Source organism: Fusarium solani, assembly GCF_023522795.1.
Source record: "Fusarium solani strain SB1 chromosome Unknown bctg00000010, whole genome shotgun sequence".
NCBI classification, from domain to species: Eukaryota; Fungi; Ascomycota; class Sordariomycetes; order Hypocreales; family Nectriaceae; genus Fusarium; species Fusarium solani.
Window position 1 is genome coordinate 1,381,028 of NW_027072147.1, and position 17,216 is coordinate 1,398,243.

General features: G+C 54.2%; 6 protein-coding genes across 6 annotated transcripts; 2 read left to right on the forward strand and 4 right to left on the reverse strand.

Annotated features, from left to right (window-relative positions):
• Positions 1 to 1,823: 1,823 nt before the first annotated feature.
• Positions 1,824 to 3,772, reverse strand: MRS44_014518 (mitochondrial 37S ribosomal protein uS4m; the record flags this gene model as incomplete). Its single annotated transcript, XM_046281569.2, has 4 exons — positions 1,824 to 2,774; positions 2,832 to 3,377; positions 3,477 to 3,654; positions 3,762 to 3,772. The coding sequence occupies 4 exons, from the start codon at positions 3,770 to 3,772 to the stop codon at positions 1,824 to 1,826; spliced, it is 1,686 nt and encodes a 561-aa protein (XP_046127351.2).
• A 113-nt stretch (positions 3,773 to 3,885) lies between these two features.
• On the forward strand, positions 3,886 to 6,839 carry MRS44_014519 (uncharacterized protein; the record flags this gene model as incomplete). Its single annotated transcript, XM_046279660.2, has 2 exons — positions 3,886 to 6,350; positions 6,401 to 6,839. 2 exons carry the CDS (start codon positions 3,886 to 3,888, stop codon positions 6,837 to 6,839), a joined length of 2,904 nt encoding a protein of 967 aa, XP_046127350.2.
• Positions 6,840 to 7,003: 164 nt separating this feature from the next.
• MRS44_014520 (uncharacterized protein) lies at positions 7,004 to 8,704 on the reverse strand (the record flags this gene model as incomplete). Its single annotated transcript, XM_046277295.2, has 5 exons — positions 7,004 to 8,071; positions 8,129 to 8,404; positions 8,456 to 8,493; positions 8,549 to 8,582; positions 8,639 to 8,704. The coding sequence occupies 5 exons, from the start codon at positions 8,702 to 8,704 to the stop codon at positions 7,004 to 7,006; spliced, it is 1,482 nt and encodes a 493-aa protein (XP_046127349.1).
• Positions 8,705 to 8,817: 113 nt separating this feature from the next.
• Positions 8,818 to 9,168, forward strand: MRS44_014521 (uncharacterized protein; the record flags this gene model as incomplete). Its single annotated transcript, XM_065618439.1, has 2 exons — positions 8,818 to 8,841; positions 8,890 to 9,168. 2 exons carry the CDS (start codon positions 8,818 to 8,820, stop codon positions 9,166 to 9,168), a joined length of 303 nt encoding a protein of 100 aa, XP_065474511.1.
• Positions 9,169 to 9,640: 472 nt separating this feature from the next.
• On the reverse strand, positions 9,641 to 12,767 carry MRS44_014522 (uncharacterized protein; the record flags this gene model as incomplete). Its single annotated transcript, XM_065618440.1, has 5 exons — positions 9,641 to 10,750; positions 10,801 to 11,949; positions 11,997 to 12,154; positions 12,280 to 12,425; positions 12,490 to 12,767. 5 exons carry the CDS (start codon positions 12,765 to 12,767, stop codon positions 9,641 to 9,643), a joined length of 2,841 nt encoding a protein of 946 aa, XP_065474512.1.
• A 47-nt stretch (positions 12,768 to 12,814) lies between these two features.
• MRS44_014523 (uncharacterized protein) lies at positions 12,815 to 13,744 on the reverse strand (the record flags this gene model as incomplete). Its single annotated transcript, XM_065618441.1, has 1 exon — positions 12,815 to 13,744. The coding sequence occupies one exon, from the start codon at positions 13,742 to 13,744 to the stop codon at positions 12,815 to 12,817; it is 930 nt and encodes a 309-aa protein (XP_065474513.1).
• Positions 13,745 to 17,216: the final 3,472 nt, after the last annotated feature.

Genomic DNA, 17,216 nt, shown 5'->3' on the forward strand with positions numbered 1-17,216 from the left:
GACGGGATGAGATGGAGATGGCAGAAGCCGAGAGCGGCGTCTGTCGAGGTTGATGGCAATTGGACGTTCGACGAGGATCCAGAACCAGAGTCGAAAAGAAGGAGGGACCCAACCAGGACGGCGTTGTGAGGAAGGAAGGAGGTACCTACAGTACCGAGCCCAGCGTGGAGGAGGGCTTTTTTCCTGCGCCGTGACAGGGAAACTGCTGGATGGGTCCCGCCTTCCGGACCCCTCTGGCGACTCACAGCACAAGGCGTTATGTAACTGGTTGTGCCATGAGCCACCACCTAAATCCAACTCCCTCTCACTGGAACTCTACTAACTCGGAGTGGCTCGGTATCCGGCTTCTTGGGAAATGAAGCCAGCACCGCCATCCTCGAAACACCAGGCACAAAAGCCCTGCCTACGAGGGTACAGATACAGCAGTTCCCCCAGATGCCCCTCCCCGCGATACCATCCCAGTGGGACAAACGCCCATGTCGCTCATATCTTTATCGATCGGGTCAGCCAAGGGTGTGGCTCCTCTTCCTAGCGCAACGGGGGACCCGGGATCCCTGATAACAGAGGCAGCCCTTCTTGATAAGGTCGCATCAACGCCCCCAGATTGGCTGCCATGGACGTATCAAGACGCCTGGAAGGTGTATCAGTTCGGCATTTGCTGCTGCCCTCTTTTCTCCCCCTGAGCCTGATATCTGTACCGAACGCTTCCCCATCCGTGCCTGGGGGTCCCGCACTCTGGGGATCTGGTGTTGTCGGGTCATTCATTGAGAGGACCGACAGATCAACGACGAGAGCATGAAACCATGTGAGCCCAAACTTTGCTACCCGGCAGTAAGAAGAAACAGTCCAATATTGGAATCTCACAGCCTCTGAGAGGTCCAGGAACGACAAGATTCAGCCTCCATCCAGAGTTGCCAGAAGTGGATCATGCACGAGGATCCACAAGGGTGAACTCACAGAGAGCCTCATATGTCCAGCTCAAGCCATGTCAAGGGCGAGGTCGCCGAGATTTGTGATCTCGGGCACTAGAATTTGCAGTATCTAACTTGATCATGCGTTACTTGGCATAAGACAAATTGGTGAAATCCTCCGAATTGTTTAGTACAACAAGGCGGAATCGGCGACATGTTGTTTCTCTATATCAACTTCCAATGAGGCTCCAAGTCGTCTACGGGTACTCAAACGAGGTATACCGCCTGCGTAGGTTAACCCAGCCCCGTGACGGCATTTCCATGTTATGATAGCGCTAGAAATCCACTCTTAACGCCTTAGGGGTCCTGTTGACTACGTTACACACGTGGAAGTTAGATAACAGATCACTCACATACCTTCAACCCATTACACTTTGGGGAGCCTTTAGCCATCATTACAATATTATTTGGGCGTGCAGCATAATCCTTTGTTGATTGAGGTTTCGATAGGGATGGTTCGAGGCCGTCAAAGGGAGATCATTCGTTGTATTGGTGTGGGCTCTGTATCAGGCCACCATGAAATCTGGAGTCATTGACCAACACCTTATTCCGTCAAGTCATTTGTCTTACGACATTTCGTATAGGCCATTATGGGAGCATCTGACCTGATAGGGATGCTCACAAACCTGGATATGTGGCACTTCGGACTCGTGGCATACACAGCTCAATAGTTGCTTCAAGTTTCAACGCTTCAAGACTTCATCCACACTTTGCATGCTTTTAACAGTGGTGATACATACAAGGTACATCCGGCTGTCTACCGTACACTCCAAAAGATGGTATATTACACGGGCGGCCCCATCCACCCAGCAGCCAGAATCCTCACTCATAAACCATATGCTATCATTTTCTTCAGCCCCGTCCCAGGTACCAGTTGTGGGCCAGCTGGCTGGTCAGGTAGCTGAAAGGCGTGGGAACCTCGGCCATGCCCTTCCTCGCCACGGGGTGGCGCAGGTAGACGGCGGCGCAGATGTTGGGGTTGACCTCGAGGTAGCGAGGGATGAAGGCAAAGGCCGACATGTAGGGGCGGGGTCGCCAGGGGGTGGCATAAGGCTTTGAATCGTCGATGGGGTTCTCGGCGTCCCTCCTCATGATGGCGGCGAGACGGCGGATCTCGTCCTGGGTAAGGTCTTCTCGGGCGAGAATGCGGGCAGCACGGGCACGCTCTCGGTCGTCCTTGAAACCATCCATACCCTCCTCCAAGACCCTTGTCTTGAACTGCAGCTCCTTCTCTTCCTTCTCTTCTCGTTGAAGCTTCTGCTCCTCGGTCTCCTCTGCGGAGGGGGCGGGGTCAGCCTTTCGGAAGCTCTCTACAGAGCCCAGCTTCTCAATCTGAGATTGAATCTCGTTGAGGAGGTCCCTGGCGCTCAGCTTGCTATCCTCTGGCAGAGAGAGGAAACGCTGAGCAGTGTCACGGAACAAACGGAGCTCCTTCTTCTGCTTAGCGGATAGGTTCTTGAGGTCACTGCCACCCTTCAGAATCTCTCGAGCCGTGCTTCGAAGGTTCTTGACACGGCGCCATTGGACCTGCATCTCAGCACGTTGCTCGTCGAGCGATTCGTCGGCGAGCTGCGCATCGCTGGGCTTGGCAGACTCTCCCTCCTTGGCAGCCAGATGCTCCAGGATTCGAGAGCGCTTGTTGAGACCCCACTCCTTGGTCTTCTCCTCCTTGTTCTTGAGGGATTCCCTGCTCTGCTTGACCGACTCATCGGGCTTCTTTTGCTCTCCAGTTCCATACAGAACCTTCTCAACCTGGACTTGGAACATGTCGCCAGGGTTCAAGGCATAAGACGGGTGAACCATCTAACACATAATGTCAGCAATTCATATCAGATTTTCCAAATATCATCAGAAACCCACCTTCTTGCCATTGACCTTGACAGCTCCGTGAATAATGAATTGGCGAGCCTGTCGCACACTACTGGCAAACATGGCGCGGAAAACAGCTGTGTCGAGTCTTCGCTCCAGGGGCGCAAAAGTCATTTGCATGTATGGTGTCATGTTCTCAAAGTGTTGAGACAGCATCTCGTTGACATCGCCATAACCAGATTTCCGCTGAGCAGGATGGGAGAGACTCCGGACCTTGGTGCTGCCTTGAGAGACTCGGGAGTAGGACTCGGCCGTCACCTTGGAGGTGGTCAAGCCTGAACCACGACCAGCCGCCTGCTCGGAACCATCATTGGCGGCGAGATACTCCGGGGGGAGGTCGACGGAGGAGAGGAGACGTCGGGAAAACAGTCGCACCCATTTCTTCTCGGGAATGTGCTCGCCGTGGTAGCCTCGGGTTTTCGACTTGGCCGCCCACTTTTGCTGGAAAAAGGTCGCTCGGCCCTTGACGAGGGGCTCTCGGCCGGCCGCACGAGCGATATTATACAGGTTGTACTTGTTCCATGATTGCCTCAGTTTCTATATCGCGTGGGTCGGTTAGCCGATGGTGAAATTGAGAGCGAGCGCAAAGCGAAATCGGACTGAAACTTGTCAATGGAGCAAAATAGGCCAACGTACTGGGCGGTTGAGACTGTAGAATCTCCACGGCTTGCGCATCTTGACGAATTGAGGCCCACGGTGCTGGGAACTGGGCTCGTCTTGGTGAGCTTGAGGAGCCAAATTTTTGGTCTCGAGCCGATTCTGGGCCAACGGATTATCCCGCCGCTCCGATGTGAAGTTGGTGGTGGGCTGAATGCTGACATAATCGAGCGTGTGAGGGCCAAAGGTACGTATCTTTGCGATAGGTAGTGGGGCAGCCACGGACAGGAGACGCGACTCAATTAAACACGACGCGTCGCTAACCCGGAGACCATCTTGACTTGCTTGAGAAATGGACCAAGCCCACCAACACCAACAACCGCGGATTGTTGTTTCTCATTTTGACTGTTGATCTTCTCCTTCTTTTTGTGTCTGAATAATCTTCAAAATGTTGTCTGCTTCTTCACCCATCACCTTCCCCAAAAGCTCCCCTCCTCCCCCGAAGCGCGCCAAACCCCACGACCATGGCCCTCCTAAACCCAAAGCCCGAACTGGACCATTTTTGGTCGATGACTCCGACTCCGACTCGAACGATGATGTTGAGGAATCTTTGGATACACAACCTCTAGCGAAGCGTCCCAGGATCGAGGATCCCCAAGAGAAGCCTTCACAGACAAGCCCTGAAGTCGAGTCAACAACGGCAAAGCCCGTCAATGACCCTAAGCCAACACCAGAGATCATCGACGTGGAAGCCCGACGACCAGTATTCCCAATTCAACAAGATCTCTATTCCACATCTATTTTCAGCAGACTGTCGTCCAAATCATTCACAGTTAGGACATGCAAAGGCAACACGACAACGATCAAGGAGCGAAAGACAAGCTCGGCACCCACATACGAGTCAATGGTTGCAGCTCGGTCAAAGACAAAAGAGGGACGAGCGAAAAGAAGCTACTATGGCATCGATATTCATAATCTCATGAGCGCTGCTTCTGCTGAGATCGCTGCTAAGAAACAAACACGACCGCAGGAGCCTAGTGTGCCGGTACAGTCGATCGAAGCTCCAGTAACAACCGGCAAGAAGCCTAAGCGAACACTACTATGGACGGAGAAATACCGAGCGCGGACTTTCATGGATCTATGTGGCGATGATGGGACCAATCGACTGGTTCTGCGCTGGTTGAAGAAGTGGGATCCAATTGTGTTTCCAGGAGCGGCCAAGTCGAGGCCATCAATTGCAAGACGACCGGGAATGAAGCAACAAGACGAAGAAGAGAAGCCGCACCGAAAGATTCTGATGCTTACGGGACCCCCCGGTTTGGGAAAGACGACATTGGCACATGTATGCGCCAGACAGGCTGGCTACGAGGTTATGGAGATCAACGCCAGCGACGACCGAAGTCGTGATGTCGTGAAGAACCGGATTCGGACAAGTTTGGGCACAGAAAGTGTCAAGACGGTTAGCAACCGTAAAGACGGCGATGGACCCCAAAAGGTGGCCAAGCCTGCCTGTGTCGTGGTGGACGAAGTCGACGGTGTCGTGTCAGGCTCCGGAGGCTCAGGTGAAGGTGGCTTTGTCAAGGCACTCATAGACCTTGTGCTTCTGGACCAGAAGAACTCGTCAGGGGCTACGACGTCGAACCATCATGGGCGCAAGAAGAAGGGTGATGACTTTCGACTCATGCGTCCCCTGATTCTCATCTGCAACGATGTCTACGCGCCCGCACTTCGACCACTCCGACAGTCGGGTCTGGCCGAAATCATCCGTGTCGGCAAGCCCACCATCGACTCAGTCGTTGGTCGTCTCAAGGCTGTTTTTGAGAAGGAGGGTATTCCTTGTGACAAGGACGCCGCTCGAAAGCTCTGTGAGGCAGCATGGGGTATGACTAGTGGCATTGATGCCAAACGAGGCGCCGAGAGCACTGTCGAGGGTGACCTTCGAGGTGTCATGGTGGTTGGCGAATGGGTCGCAGGACGCTTCCGAGCATCGCCCTTGGATGGCTCAGGTCGGCTTACTCGACAATGGATAGAACGCAATGTTCTCCAAGATCTTGCCAACGGCGCTGGCGGCGCTCGTGGGATTGGTCGCGGTGGTGTCAAAGACATCATCTCACGTCTGTTCCAGGAAGGCGGCGGCTTTCCCAAGCAGGCGATGAACTTTTCAGAATCCAAGACAAAGCACGAGCAACCAAAGGCGGAACTGGGCTTTGGCGAGTACCAAAAGAAGTATGCCATGGAGCGTCTACGGCAGATGATTGACACGAGCGGCGAGATCAGTCACATCATGACCGAGGTGTTTGCCGAGTATCCCAACCGCGAGTTCAACGATGATCTCTACCTGACAAAGCCTAACCAGGCGTATGAGTGGCTCCACTTCCACGATACTTGCCAGTCACGGCTCTACTCCAGTCAAGAGTGGGAACTCTCGCAGTATCTCAGCCAACCTGTGCTGGCATGTCATCACCTATTCGCTTCACCGAAGCGGTATCTGCCCAGTATGGGCTACGACCGTCGTTGGGGTGGTGAAGCCGAGGAGGATACCGCGCCTCCTATGCCCTTCTCGGGCCCCCGCGCCGACTATCAAGCCAACGAAGCTGAGAGACAGAATCGAGCTCAGCTTCAGGCTCTGCAGAGTCAACTTACCCCCACGCTCATGCGATCGTTCCGCAGTGCTGAGGATGTCGCTGCTGAATTCCTCCCGTACCTGGTGCGTCTTGTGTCCCCTGACGTCAAGCCTGTCGTGGTGGGTGGAAGTCAGGGGACCACGGCCAGCGTACGCAAGGAGAGCGAGCGTGCCATGGTTAAGCGTGCATCCGAAGTACTCGCCGAGGTGGGAATTTCCTTGCAAAAGGGAAAGATTGAGAGTGAATCGCTGGTCAATCGGGGGGCGCAGTACGTCTACCGAATGGAACCGTAAGTCATGTCCCCTTCAACATACGAATTACCACTAATCCTGATTATAGGGATCTCGACACTCTCGCCACATTCGAGACTGCTGCCTCACTGCTCCTCCCCTCGGCAGCGCCTACGCGGTACGCTGTGCGACAGGTGCTTGACCAAGAACTTCGCAAGACGAATGCAGAGCGCGAAGCACTTGCTCGTCAGGCACGCTTCCAAGCTGGCAACACCTCAGGGCGGCTTGAGAGCCTGACCAAGGCTGCCGAAGCTAGGCACAAGAAGATTGTCGAGGAGGAATCTGCCAAGGACGCATCATCCGTCAAGCGAGACTTCTTTGGCCGCATCATTGTGGAAAGGCCAGTTGTAGAGTCTGGCGAGGAGAGCACGGAACAGAGGGCGCGCAAGACGGAAAAGGAGCGCAAGGTGTGGGTGACATACCATGAAGGGTTGAATAATGCTGTGAGGAAACCCATGTCGTTGCAGGAGTTTATGAGAGGTCTATAAAGAATAAGGAACAAAGGTGCAAAGGTGCATAGGTAGCGAATGAGATTTTTTATCAATATTTATATCAAGACGCTCGTGTATTCTAACAGTTTATACATCTATACCAACGCACATGCAGCAGTATCCAAGAAATGTTAACATGGCTCATCAAAAGGGAACTCTCTCTACAGCTTGGCCTTGGGCCTCTGGGCCGGCACGGCCAGGGGGTCATAGACTGTCGTCGACAGGTTATCGGTGGGGATGGAGGAGTGCTGGAACAAGCTCCGCGTGTCAAGGAGGCCGGGGTGAAGCTCGTCGATGCGGTTGCAGCCGATGAGACGCATGTTCATCTCCAGCTCATCCTTGAGCAGCTGCATGGCACGATCGACACCAGGCTCTCCGTAAGCGCTCATGGCGTAGAGGAAAGGTCGGCCGATACCGACACCACGGGCGCCCAGGCACAGAGCCTTGAGGATATCTGTTCCACGACGCACTCCACCGTCGATATACACCTCGATCTTGGAGTCGAGGCCCCTCTCCCGCAGGACAGGCATCGTCTCGGCAAGGATCTCAACGGCGGAGCGGGCAAACTCGAGCTGACGACCACCGTGGTTGGACAGGACAACACCCTGGCAGCCGTACTCGACGGCCTTGAGCACATCTTCGACACGCTGAACGCCCTTGATGACGATAGGCATAGACGTGATGCTCTGGAACCAGGGGATATCCTTCCAGCTCAGGGCAGGGTCGATAAAGGTGGAAATGGCGCGGGCGGCACCCTGGCTGTTGTCCGTGTCCTGGCCCTCCTGGACGTGCGAGCCGGGGTCGGTGAACTTGGAGCGCATGTCCTTTTCACGACGTCCCAGCTGCGGCGCATCAACAGTGATGAACAGACCCTTGCAGCCACGCTTCTCAGCATGCTGCACAATCTTGCGCGTAATATCGCGGTCCTTGTTAACGTAGAGCTGCAGCCACTGCACCTGGTCACCAGAGGCAGCATCAATAATCTCGTCGAAAGAGCACGAGGCGAGAGTCGGGATCATCTGGATGATGTTGTGCTTGCCCGATGAGCGGGTGAGCACCACCTCACCCTCGGGGTGGCCCAGCTTGCCGAGGGCCGTGGCGGTCACGTAGACGGGGATGTCGGTCTTGTCGCCGAGCATGGTGGTGGTGATGTCGACGTTCTCCACGTCGACGAGGATCTGGGGGCGGAACCAGATGCGGTGAAAGGCGCTGTGGTTCTCGCGCAGGGTCTAGACAAGTTAGTTAGCATAGCTTCAGAGAGCAAGCAAGAATAAAACTAGGCGTACAATCTCGTCATCGGCGGCGCTCGAGTAGTATCCCCAGGCCGTCTTCTTCATGACCCTCCTCGCCACGGCCTCAAAGTCGTGCAGGTTGTAGCACTGCGACAGCAGAGGCTTCTGCTCGACGCGCTCCAGGCGTGCGGCCTCGTCGGGGTCCTCCTCCTTCTCCTCCTGCTGGACGGTGCCCATGTCGACGGGGCCGAGATGCTTGGAGGCGTCGAGGTACTTGTCGAGGGTGTCGGGAGGGTGGATGGGCTCGTACTCTTCGGTGGCATCTTTGCCCTGCGCATGTTAGAAAAGTATACTATAAAGATTGAAACGCAAAGGACGTACAGCGTATTTGAGGATAATCTTTTTGCCTCCAGGGTGTTCTATAGCTCTGTTAGTCCATCTCGTCTCCCAGAGTCTTGCCCTTGTTGACCATACCCGGCAGAAACTCTGTCACATCATACGCTTTGCCCTATCGCCCCAGTAAGTAAATCATTCGAGCGCAAGCACGCAATCGCAGCTACTAACGTGAACAATGACCCAGCACGAGTCGGCATTGTTGTGCTCGGCAACTTCAGCGCCCTTTAACACCATGATGAAGAATGATTTTGTGTGTGTAGAGAGGTACGAGTCTGGTCGCGATGCGCAAAAAAAGGCAGTGGCAGGACTAGAAAGGTGCTGCCTTTGGCCCGAGGTTGAATGACGAAATGCTCGGCTCTGGTGGTCCAAGGGTTGGTCGGCGCTGTTCAATTGCTGAGGTATCTAAACACACAACACAGCTCACAGTAACGATAACAAAAAAGAAGAAGAGAAAAGAAAGAGAAGCAGAAGCAGCAGAGGAAGAAGACGACCCAAAAAGGGACAAGATAGCCGCGCTGTCTCCGGACCCGGACCTCGACTCTAGCGGAACCGACTCGGGAGAGCAAGCAGCAACAAACGGCGGAAAGAGATGGCCCGCTCTTGCGGGGGAGGAGCCCCACTCTCAGACCCCAAAACAGCCACTAGAACCACCTGGATTAGCACCTCTAGCGGTGTCCCTTCAGTGGGCTCGCCGCTAGAGCTTAGCGTTGGGGGTCGCAGCTCGGCCGTCGGGGCAATGACGTGCGGGGTGCAGCCGTCGAGCTACTCCATAAAAGGGTCTTGAACCGCATCCCGACCTCCTCTCGGTATAAAGACACGCGAAGGCGACTGCAAAAGCCACCGAGGCTATTTATTAGTTATGCTATGCTCTGCACTGCACGGCTCGATATTGCATTGCATTGCATGTAGGGCAAACGTGGGTTCCGATTTATCTACATGTATTGCTCAAAGTCAACTCCTGCCGCCCACTGCAATGCTAAATCGCCACAACTTTTCTCCCTCCTCCTCCCTCTCATCCATCTCTTTGGCCCTCTCCCCGGTGACAATATATACCTGTCCCAGTCAGCCCCTGAAAATCCACTTTCAGTGCCTCTCATGTGACCGAGTACTCATGCAACCGCCGAGTGATCCAATCCTCATGTCCCTTTGCTTCCATCATCCATTCATTCATTACTTCCATGCGTTCAAGCCCGCCCATGGATCATGAGGCTGCTGTTGCGCTGCTGACTGGGGCGCCGCGCTGGTAGGATGCGCGCTGTTTGGAAACTCTTGGCTTCCATAATGGAACGTCTGCTGGGGTCCCAACGGGGGCGGACCTGGGGGAGGAGGTGGCGGCACGAATCCTGGAGGCACGTATCCTCCCTGCGTCTGTTGAGGTGCCGCCGATGCTCCGTATCCGCCGAATGATTGATGCGCCTGGTGTCCAAACGTTGTCTGGTTGGGAGGTGGTGACGCCGCACCTCGATAACCGCCCATCGAAAACGACGTCTGGTTCGGTGGCGGAGATGTCGCGTACTGGCTTGGGTTATACGTGGGCTGCACAAACGTATTGATGGGGGCTGGTCCAAACGACTGCGTTGTGGGTGCACCACTGAAGTTCTGGTATCCTTGCTGCCCTGGCATTGTTTGCTGGTTCGGCGGCGGCGAGCTGGGCACCTGATACTGCCCTGGGAAGCTCGACTGCGTGTATCGAGGGCCCTGTCCCTGTTGGAACACGGGTGCTGGTGTAGGTCGGTTCGTGGCTTGAGGTTGAGGTGATGCCGACTTGCTCGGGTCCATCGACATTCGGTCCATGAGCTCTCGAAGCCTCTCCCGCTCCATCTCGGCATGCGAGTTCTTGCTCGTCGACCGATCCTGTTCGATCTGGTTGAGGAGTTGTGCGCCCTCCGATCTCCGGTTGTTGACAAACGTTTCGACGTTCTTTTCCAGGCTCTCCACCGTCTCACGCATCTCCGAGTACCAGTTCTTGGCGCTCTGTAGTCCTGCAACCAGATCCAGGAACTCCTGGTATGCCCGCTTATACCGGTTGATGACCGACGATCGCTGTCGTTGAATTGTCTCGTACTTGTTCTGCTCCGACTGTACCCGCTTGTCCTGCAGCAGCTTGTTGAACGTGCTTGTAAGCTCCTTCATCAAGGCCGACTGCTTGTGGTTTGCCTGTATCAGTCGGTTCTGGTGAGGCCTAAACTTTTCCAATTCCTGTTCAAACAGTTGCGTCTCGTAGTTTGCTATCGACTTCTTGTTGAGGATGAGAATTTGGGAGATGTCGTCGTTGTGAGCCTCGTCAAGGTCAGCCACAGTATCAAGCTAATTGTCAGTGATGCACTCACCTTGTCCTTCAAGTCCTTCAGCACCTGGTTTCGCTCCCGCTTGATAAGATTGAGCTTCTTCAGGATATCCTCGACCTTGTTGATCTGATCCATCACGCTGGGTCCCTCATCGAAATCGTCATCCAACAGGTTGGGCTCACCGCCAGCCGGGCTAGTTGCGTTGCTTGACCGCGCCCGTGCCTCTGCAACAGCTTGCTGGAATAGTCGGTCAACCTCACCCGTCTGGGCAGCCCGCCTCATCTCATCAAAGTCCATCTCGTTTTGCCGCAGCTTGCCTGCCAATTGGTTGTCGCTTCTCATGGCTTCGTCGAGGGCTTCGCGATAGTTGCGGATGTCGCTTCGGAGTGTCGTCGTCAACCTTGAACTGGGCTGCTGTGTCCACTCGGTCTCATATTTGGAACGCATCTTCTCGCACACACCCTCCTCCATATCCAGCTGCTTAGTGCTCTTTTCCAGGATCGAGATGATAGACTCCTTCTCCGTTTTGAGGGACCCAAAAATGGCCACCGGGTTCTCATGGTCTGAAACATCTTCGCACCATTGCCGGAAATCTTCGTCGGGCAAAATGTCTTGATCGAAGCCGCCCTTCAGCACCTGCAATGCGCCAGGGAGCCTTAGATAATCCAGACTGGCAGCCATCTCGCCGTTGGCTGTATCCACTCGCTCCGTCTCGGCTCTCACCAACTTCGCCTTCTCCTCGTCATACAGACTCGCAGATTCCGTCACAGCAAATGGGACGATCTTTGAGAAGAGGTCGGGACCGGTGATGTGCTGGATGTCTTGGCCAGCATACAATTCGCTAACGGGGATGGGCTTGGCGGCTGGCAGCTTGGCAACGGCTTCGAGGCTCGCTTCGGCGGCTACTTCTTGGTGATAGATATAGTCGTTGTCTCTCAAAAGGCTCTGCAACTGGTTCTGTACGGTTGAGTGGTGTCGTTTGGTTACTTCTTGAAGTACACCACCGCACTCAGCACCGAGGTTAGAACTCAGGGGCGTAGAGCTGGGGAAGTTCCTGGCAACTCTTTCAGCCTCTTTTGCTTGAGCCTCGGCAACCTGCAATCGCCCGACAGCGACACCATGCTGACCGGCCTCGTCGTCTGTCATGGCTTGATAATATTGTGCCATGGAGTTCAAGAGGTTAGTTTTGACCTATGCTTGTCAGCTTAGTTAAGCTAATATCATTCTCAAGGCATTACCTGAACCACCAACAACCACACTTTTTCGAAAATAGCCTTGTTCACATTTTCTTGCACTCCCTCAAGAGCCTGGCCATACAAATATCCAGCCTGGGCAGAAAGTTTGGCGAGCAAGCCAATCTTTTTCTTGTCCGCGATCTGCTTCTCGAGAAAATCTCCTGTGCTTGGGCAAGCATAATGTGAATAAGGGTCTTGACAGTTTCTCTGCTAAGGTCGGACGAAGGCGCGTGCAGGAAGTTCTCATTGATGTAAGTGAACATGCCGGCGGAGGCTTGAAAGTTACGGTAGGCCATTTTGAGGCCGGACTCCTCGGCTCGGTCTTGCATGGCGGCATGGCAGGAGAGAATAGCCGAGATGTTGAAAATGATGGATGCTTTCTCAAAAGCAAGAGAGTATTGCGCTGTGGACTTGTGGGTAAAGGCGTCAAACCTAGTCACGACCATGTTAGTATACTGGAATGCATAGGCCAGGAATGTCGTCGAAAAAAGCGCACCATGTAAAAGAGATCTTGATATGTTGTTCATCGACGGGAAATCGCAGGTCCAAAAGTTCAAGCTGGCCGTAGTAACGGTACAGCATATCCCTCCCAGACGTACTGTCGTTGCCAGCGCCTCGAACGTCTTGTCTCAACCGATTAAGTGTGGCACATTCCTCCGCGTAGCGCTCTGGGTCGTCGCCATATGTGTCGCGGATATAGCCTTTGAGGGGCGCAACCCAGTCGATCTCGTTGGTGGCCTTGAGAGGCACCGAGATCATCGGAGACTGCGACATGGCGGTCGACAGCTGGAGCGCAGCCGAGTACACGAAAAGGAAGCTTGTTAAGGGCGAATTGAAAGCCCGACGAGTTGTGGCCGGGGAGCCAAGGGCATGCGGGTTCGTGGGGAGGAATCGGGAGGAGGTCGCGGGCGAGAGGTCGGGCGGATGCAGGTGATGGTTGCAGCTGAGCTAAGACTGAGCGACCCGAAAGGACGGACGGGGGAATGACGAGATCGGGCCTCCCGGGAAGCAGGGTCGATAGACGGCTGGTCGCGGAGAATGCGACCCGATCTAGGTATCTCTCGTAGCAGTAGCGTAGCGGGAACGAGTCGGCGGGTCGTTGGACGATGGATGATTTGGGGGCGGTAGCGGGGGACAGGCCGTGACGGGACGGGAGCTGCTGAGCTTGAAAACGAGGTGCAGCTGCGCCGTAAACAGGGGGCGTCAGGCGAGGCACCGAGGTTTGTGGCCTGGGAGGAGGTACCGCAGGTCGAACACAGGCGGTCTCGAAGGAGGTTGTGAGGGTTGGAGGGGGAGGGAGAGAGGGATCGATCAAGGTCCGAATCGAGGTCGAGGGTCGAGGTTGACTTGATGGGGAGCGGGGTCTGAACTGGACGGGAAAGTGAGGAGGCCTGGCCCAGGCCCAGTTGGCGCACGGCGGTGACGAAATAGTTTTTGGAAAGGGTAGGGGTAGGGCCCCAGACGCTGGGCCTTGGCTGGAGAATGTCACCGGGGTTGGAGAGGAGGAAAAGGGAAACGAAAACGCCGCATCGGACGAGAACGAGAGGGCAAGAGTCCAAGTTCTTAGGACACGGCGCGTCCAAAGGAAAGGATGGGAAGCTCTTGGTTGGGTTGCCACGAGCTGGAGGCCAGCTGGAGCTTGACTCTGCTGGTTGGCTGCAACCTTCAGTGGAGGGTGCCCTGAAGAGTGAAGTGGTGAGGCTTGGAAGCGCCAGAATTAGCAGTCCAGTCAAGATACGGTAACCGCCCATTGCCCAGCCAATATCTAAGCTTAAAGATGCATCGCACCGCCCTCTTCCGCGTTCCCTCAGAGATTCCCACTAATTGGGCTCTTTTGCATGTCACCAAGGCCTCTCCGCATGTATGTCCCTCAGTCAGGGTCAATGGATCCCAACCACCATGCCCTCTCCAACCCATGGCCCGGACATCTAAATCTCCACCCGGCTCCCCAGGGCAGGAGCTTTTAGTGCCTAATCACTCTAACAACCGCCTGACGGTCTGTCCTAGGCTCAGATCCTGCAGCCAGTAACGTCGCTGAAGTGCCCTATGAGCCACCTCGTGTCCCGTGCCTCGTGGCTGGACCTTTCCCGCCTTGTCCAAGCCTCTCCTTCTTAACCGCCCGCCAACTTCCTCCTCCTTCTTCATCACCGCCCATCATCCGACGATGGATGCCATTCACACTGCCACAACTTGAGCTAACCACGCCGTCTCGTTTCTTTTGTTTCAAATTTTATGGCATACAACGCATTGGCTACGTGGAGAGGGCGCAACGCTGATGCCTGTCGAGAAACCGGGCGACGTGGTGCCGCGTCACTTGAACCTCGTATCTCCAGGCATCACAATTCTTGACGAAAGCCATGGCCTCTATACCGTCGTCTCAGTGAATCATCACTATTGATTCTGCGTCCTTTCACCTCAAAAAGCCTCACCAAACCCATATTTACCGACCTGATCAGCAACTGCAGGGAGATCCCTTGACCGGCCGACCCCATCAATGACATTCGCCTAAAGTGCGCCTCCGAAAGAGACCCGTCACTTTTCCAGACGCCAAGCCAAACAGCTTGCCGAGAATCACATCTTGCAATCCGTACGGAGCAGGTATAAACATGTCGAGTTTTCCATCCATGTGCCCCAGAAAGAAGGCCTCAGCCGCCTTAAGCGCCCTGGTCACACCAACTCGAGAGCGCATATTGAATCAACATGAACAGTTCATCATGACTGTAACCTCCACACTCTACAGTTGACAATATAGGTTGCTCTCGGCGGTTGCCCGGTCCCCTCTAGCAAAATATGCTACCATGTCCCACCAAGACAACACCGCCATCTCGCATTATCACGGCACAGCCCCGGCAGGCCACTTGACCTCCAAGTTTCAACAATCACAACCCGTCCTCGATTGTCTTGCTCTCGACATCGTTCACCCTCGTCTGATGACTCGGAGCTAATGCAAGTGACACTGGCCTCATCCCAGCCACGAACACAATCCCACGTGTTATTGGCCCGTTCCATGACCGCCAACACGGGGTCCCGCCCCAATCCGCAACAGCGAGCGGCCCGCTGCTGCAGGGGTCCTGCTCCCTCTCAAAGGGTCGCCGCGGCCTATTATGCGGCCGCATCTCTGATCTCTTGCGTAAGTGGTGCCTGCGGAACGTGCGCCATGGGGGCCGAGATGCGGCCATGATATAAGACATCCGACGAACCTCGATATCGCACCGGACCCTCTCGTTTAAGTGTGATGTGACGACAACAGGAGATGCTCGGCACGTATCACGATACCAGGGCATAATACGCGGGCTCTACCCATGCGAGCTGGCTATCGTCATAGACGGCAGATGGGTTTCCCTGCGGGAATCGACTGACAGAGTTGCATCAGCCCATACCCCAGCCAGCCACGGCTCGCTTGTCACACCGCAAACTGTCAAACACCGACCGCTTCTAGTGATGTGATTCAAGATTGGCGACGGGGTTATGCCCATCCCGTCGCCTTCGCCGAGCTGGGTTGCTTCAGGGTGCCTCATCCCAGTTTAAACCCGTCCAGCATTCAATATCCACGTGTTGCGATCCAAGGTCAGCTTGCTACGTATGGCCTTATAATGACTCGAATATCAACTGTCGTTGCATGACCCAGGGTCCTTCTATCTCGTCGAGTGTCTCGGAGTAGTTGTCCTGGTTTGATTCGTTGCTGGGAGCCGGGAAGCAGTGGGGTCATGTTGCCTGGTACATGAACTGACGACATGCTGCTCCACGGGACGTCATTCAGCCTAGAACTTGCGGTGTTGTATGCACCCATTCTTATCAGGCTTAACCAAGAGGGTTGGCCCTGTCTAAGTGGGTTGCTAGTGCTCCTGCGGATAGATGGATCATGGTGAATATAGCAGAACCGATGCTCTTGGCATAGATACGGTGTGCTTTTCAGCTTTCAATTGATGGGAAGTGTAGCAAGGATATCCTTCTAACTAGCCTCTATTCGGAGACTATTTCTGGCTTCCAGCACGGCTGAAGCAACACATGATACACGAATTCTAAGTTTGCCTCGTTTCTATATATGATGATCCCATTCAAGTCATAGTTATCGGAATCTTCAATCTGACTCGAAGGGCTGCTAGCATTCGTTTACGGTCCAAACTCCAAGCTACCACTACATTTGAGTGTAGGTTAACAAATTGCTCTGCGGCGGCCGGCAGTGGGGCCGATAGACCGGGACTTCGAACTGGGACAGGCCAGGGAACTACTTACTAAAACTCTACCTATGTCAAAACTCACTCACACTCCTGCAAATCATATCCACGATCTCTTAGAGGGCAGGGCCGCCGAGGGTTTGATGACTTGTTCACATCTCCGCTGGACAGACTGGGAAGGATTCTGAGCTGCCAATTGTAGCCCCGGCTCTCAACAATCCGGCATCCGGTATGGTGTAGTGGCTAACATTTCGCGCTCTCATCAACTCAGTTGAGAGATCCTTATCCGCGGAGCCCAGGGTTCGATTCCCTGTACCGGAGAGACGTTTTCTTTTTGCTCGTCGTGTCGTCGTTTAGTCGACGGATTGGTTGACTGTCTGTTTGTCGTCTGTCTATTTATGATCTTGTCCTCTATTCCGTGCAGTTCTATGCGCTATAAGTGCTCTTCATTTTAATGCAAATGAGAGTCTTCTATAATGCCGGCTGGCTATGGGATATATACATAGCGAGCGGCAGCCGCTTGTTTTGACCTAACTCCGTTCCTACTCACCAACAGTGAGTTGTGTTTTATTCTAGCTTTTCTGTCAAAGGCACCCCTTAACTTGTAAATAACATCAAAGTTGTCTGGACATGACAGAAGAAGCGGTCCGTTAAGCTGAACTCGACCCGGCTGCGTAGACTATGATCAACCACCGGTGTGCCTCCTAGCTTGTGTTAATCATGAATCTGCAGAAGAGCTTCATTGCCGGCAAGCTACTTAAAATGATCGTTTGAACAGGCTTAAGCTTGAACCCGAGCTATGGAACAATATTTCCAAGATTTACCAAGCTCTACCTAGTTGGAGTCTCCCACGCATGAGTAGCTTACCCTAGAGAGAAACAGCTAGACCGGTGTTTATTTACAGGTGAGATTCTCCTCTTCGCAGGATCATGTTTGAGACTCGAGTATTTATAGTTCCCTAGGCCCCTAGATGTTGCCTCGATGGTCAAGTTCGATATATGGTGGTTGAGTTGTTGTGGCTTGGAGACATGGTAGTGACCCTTTG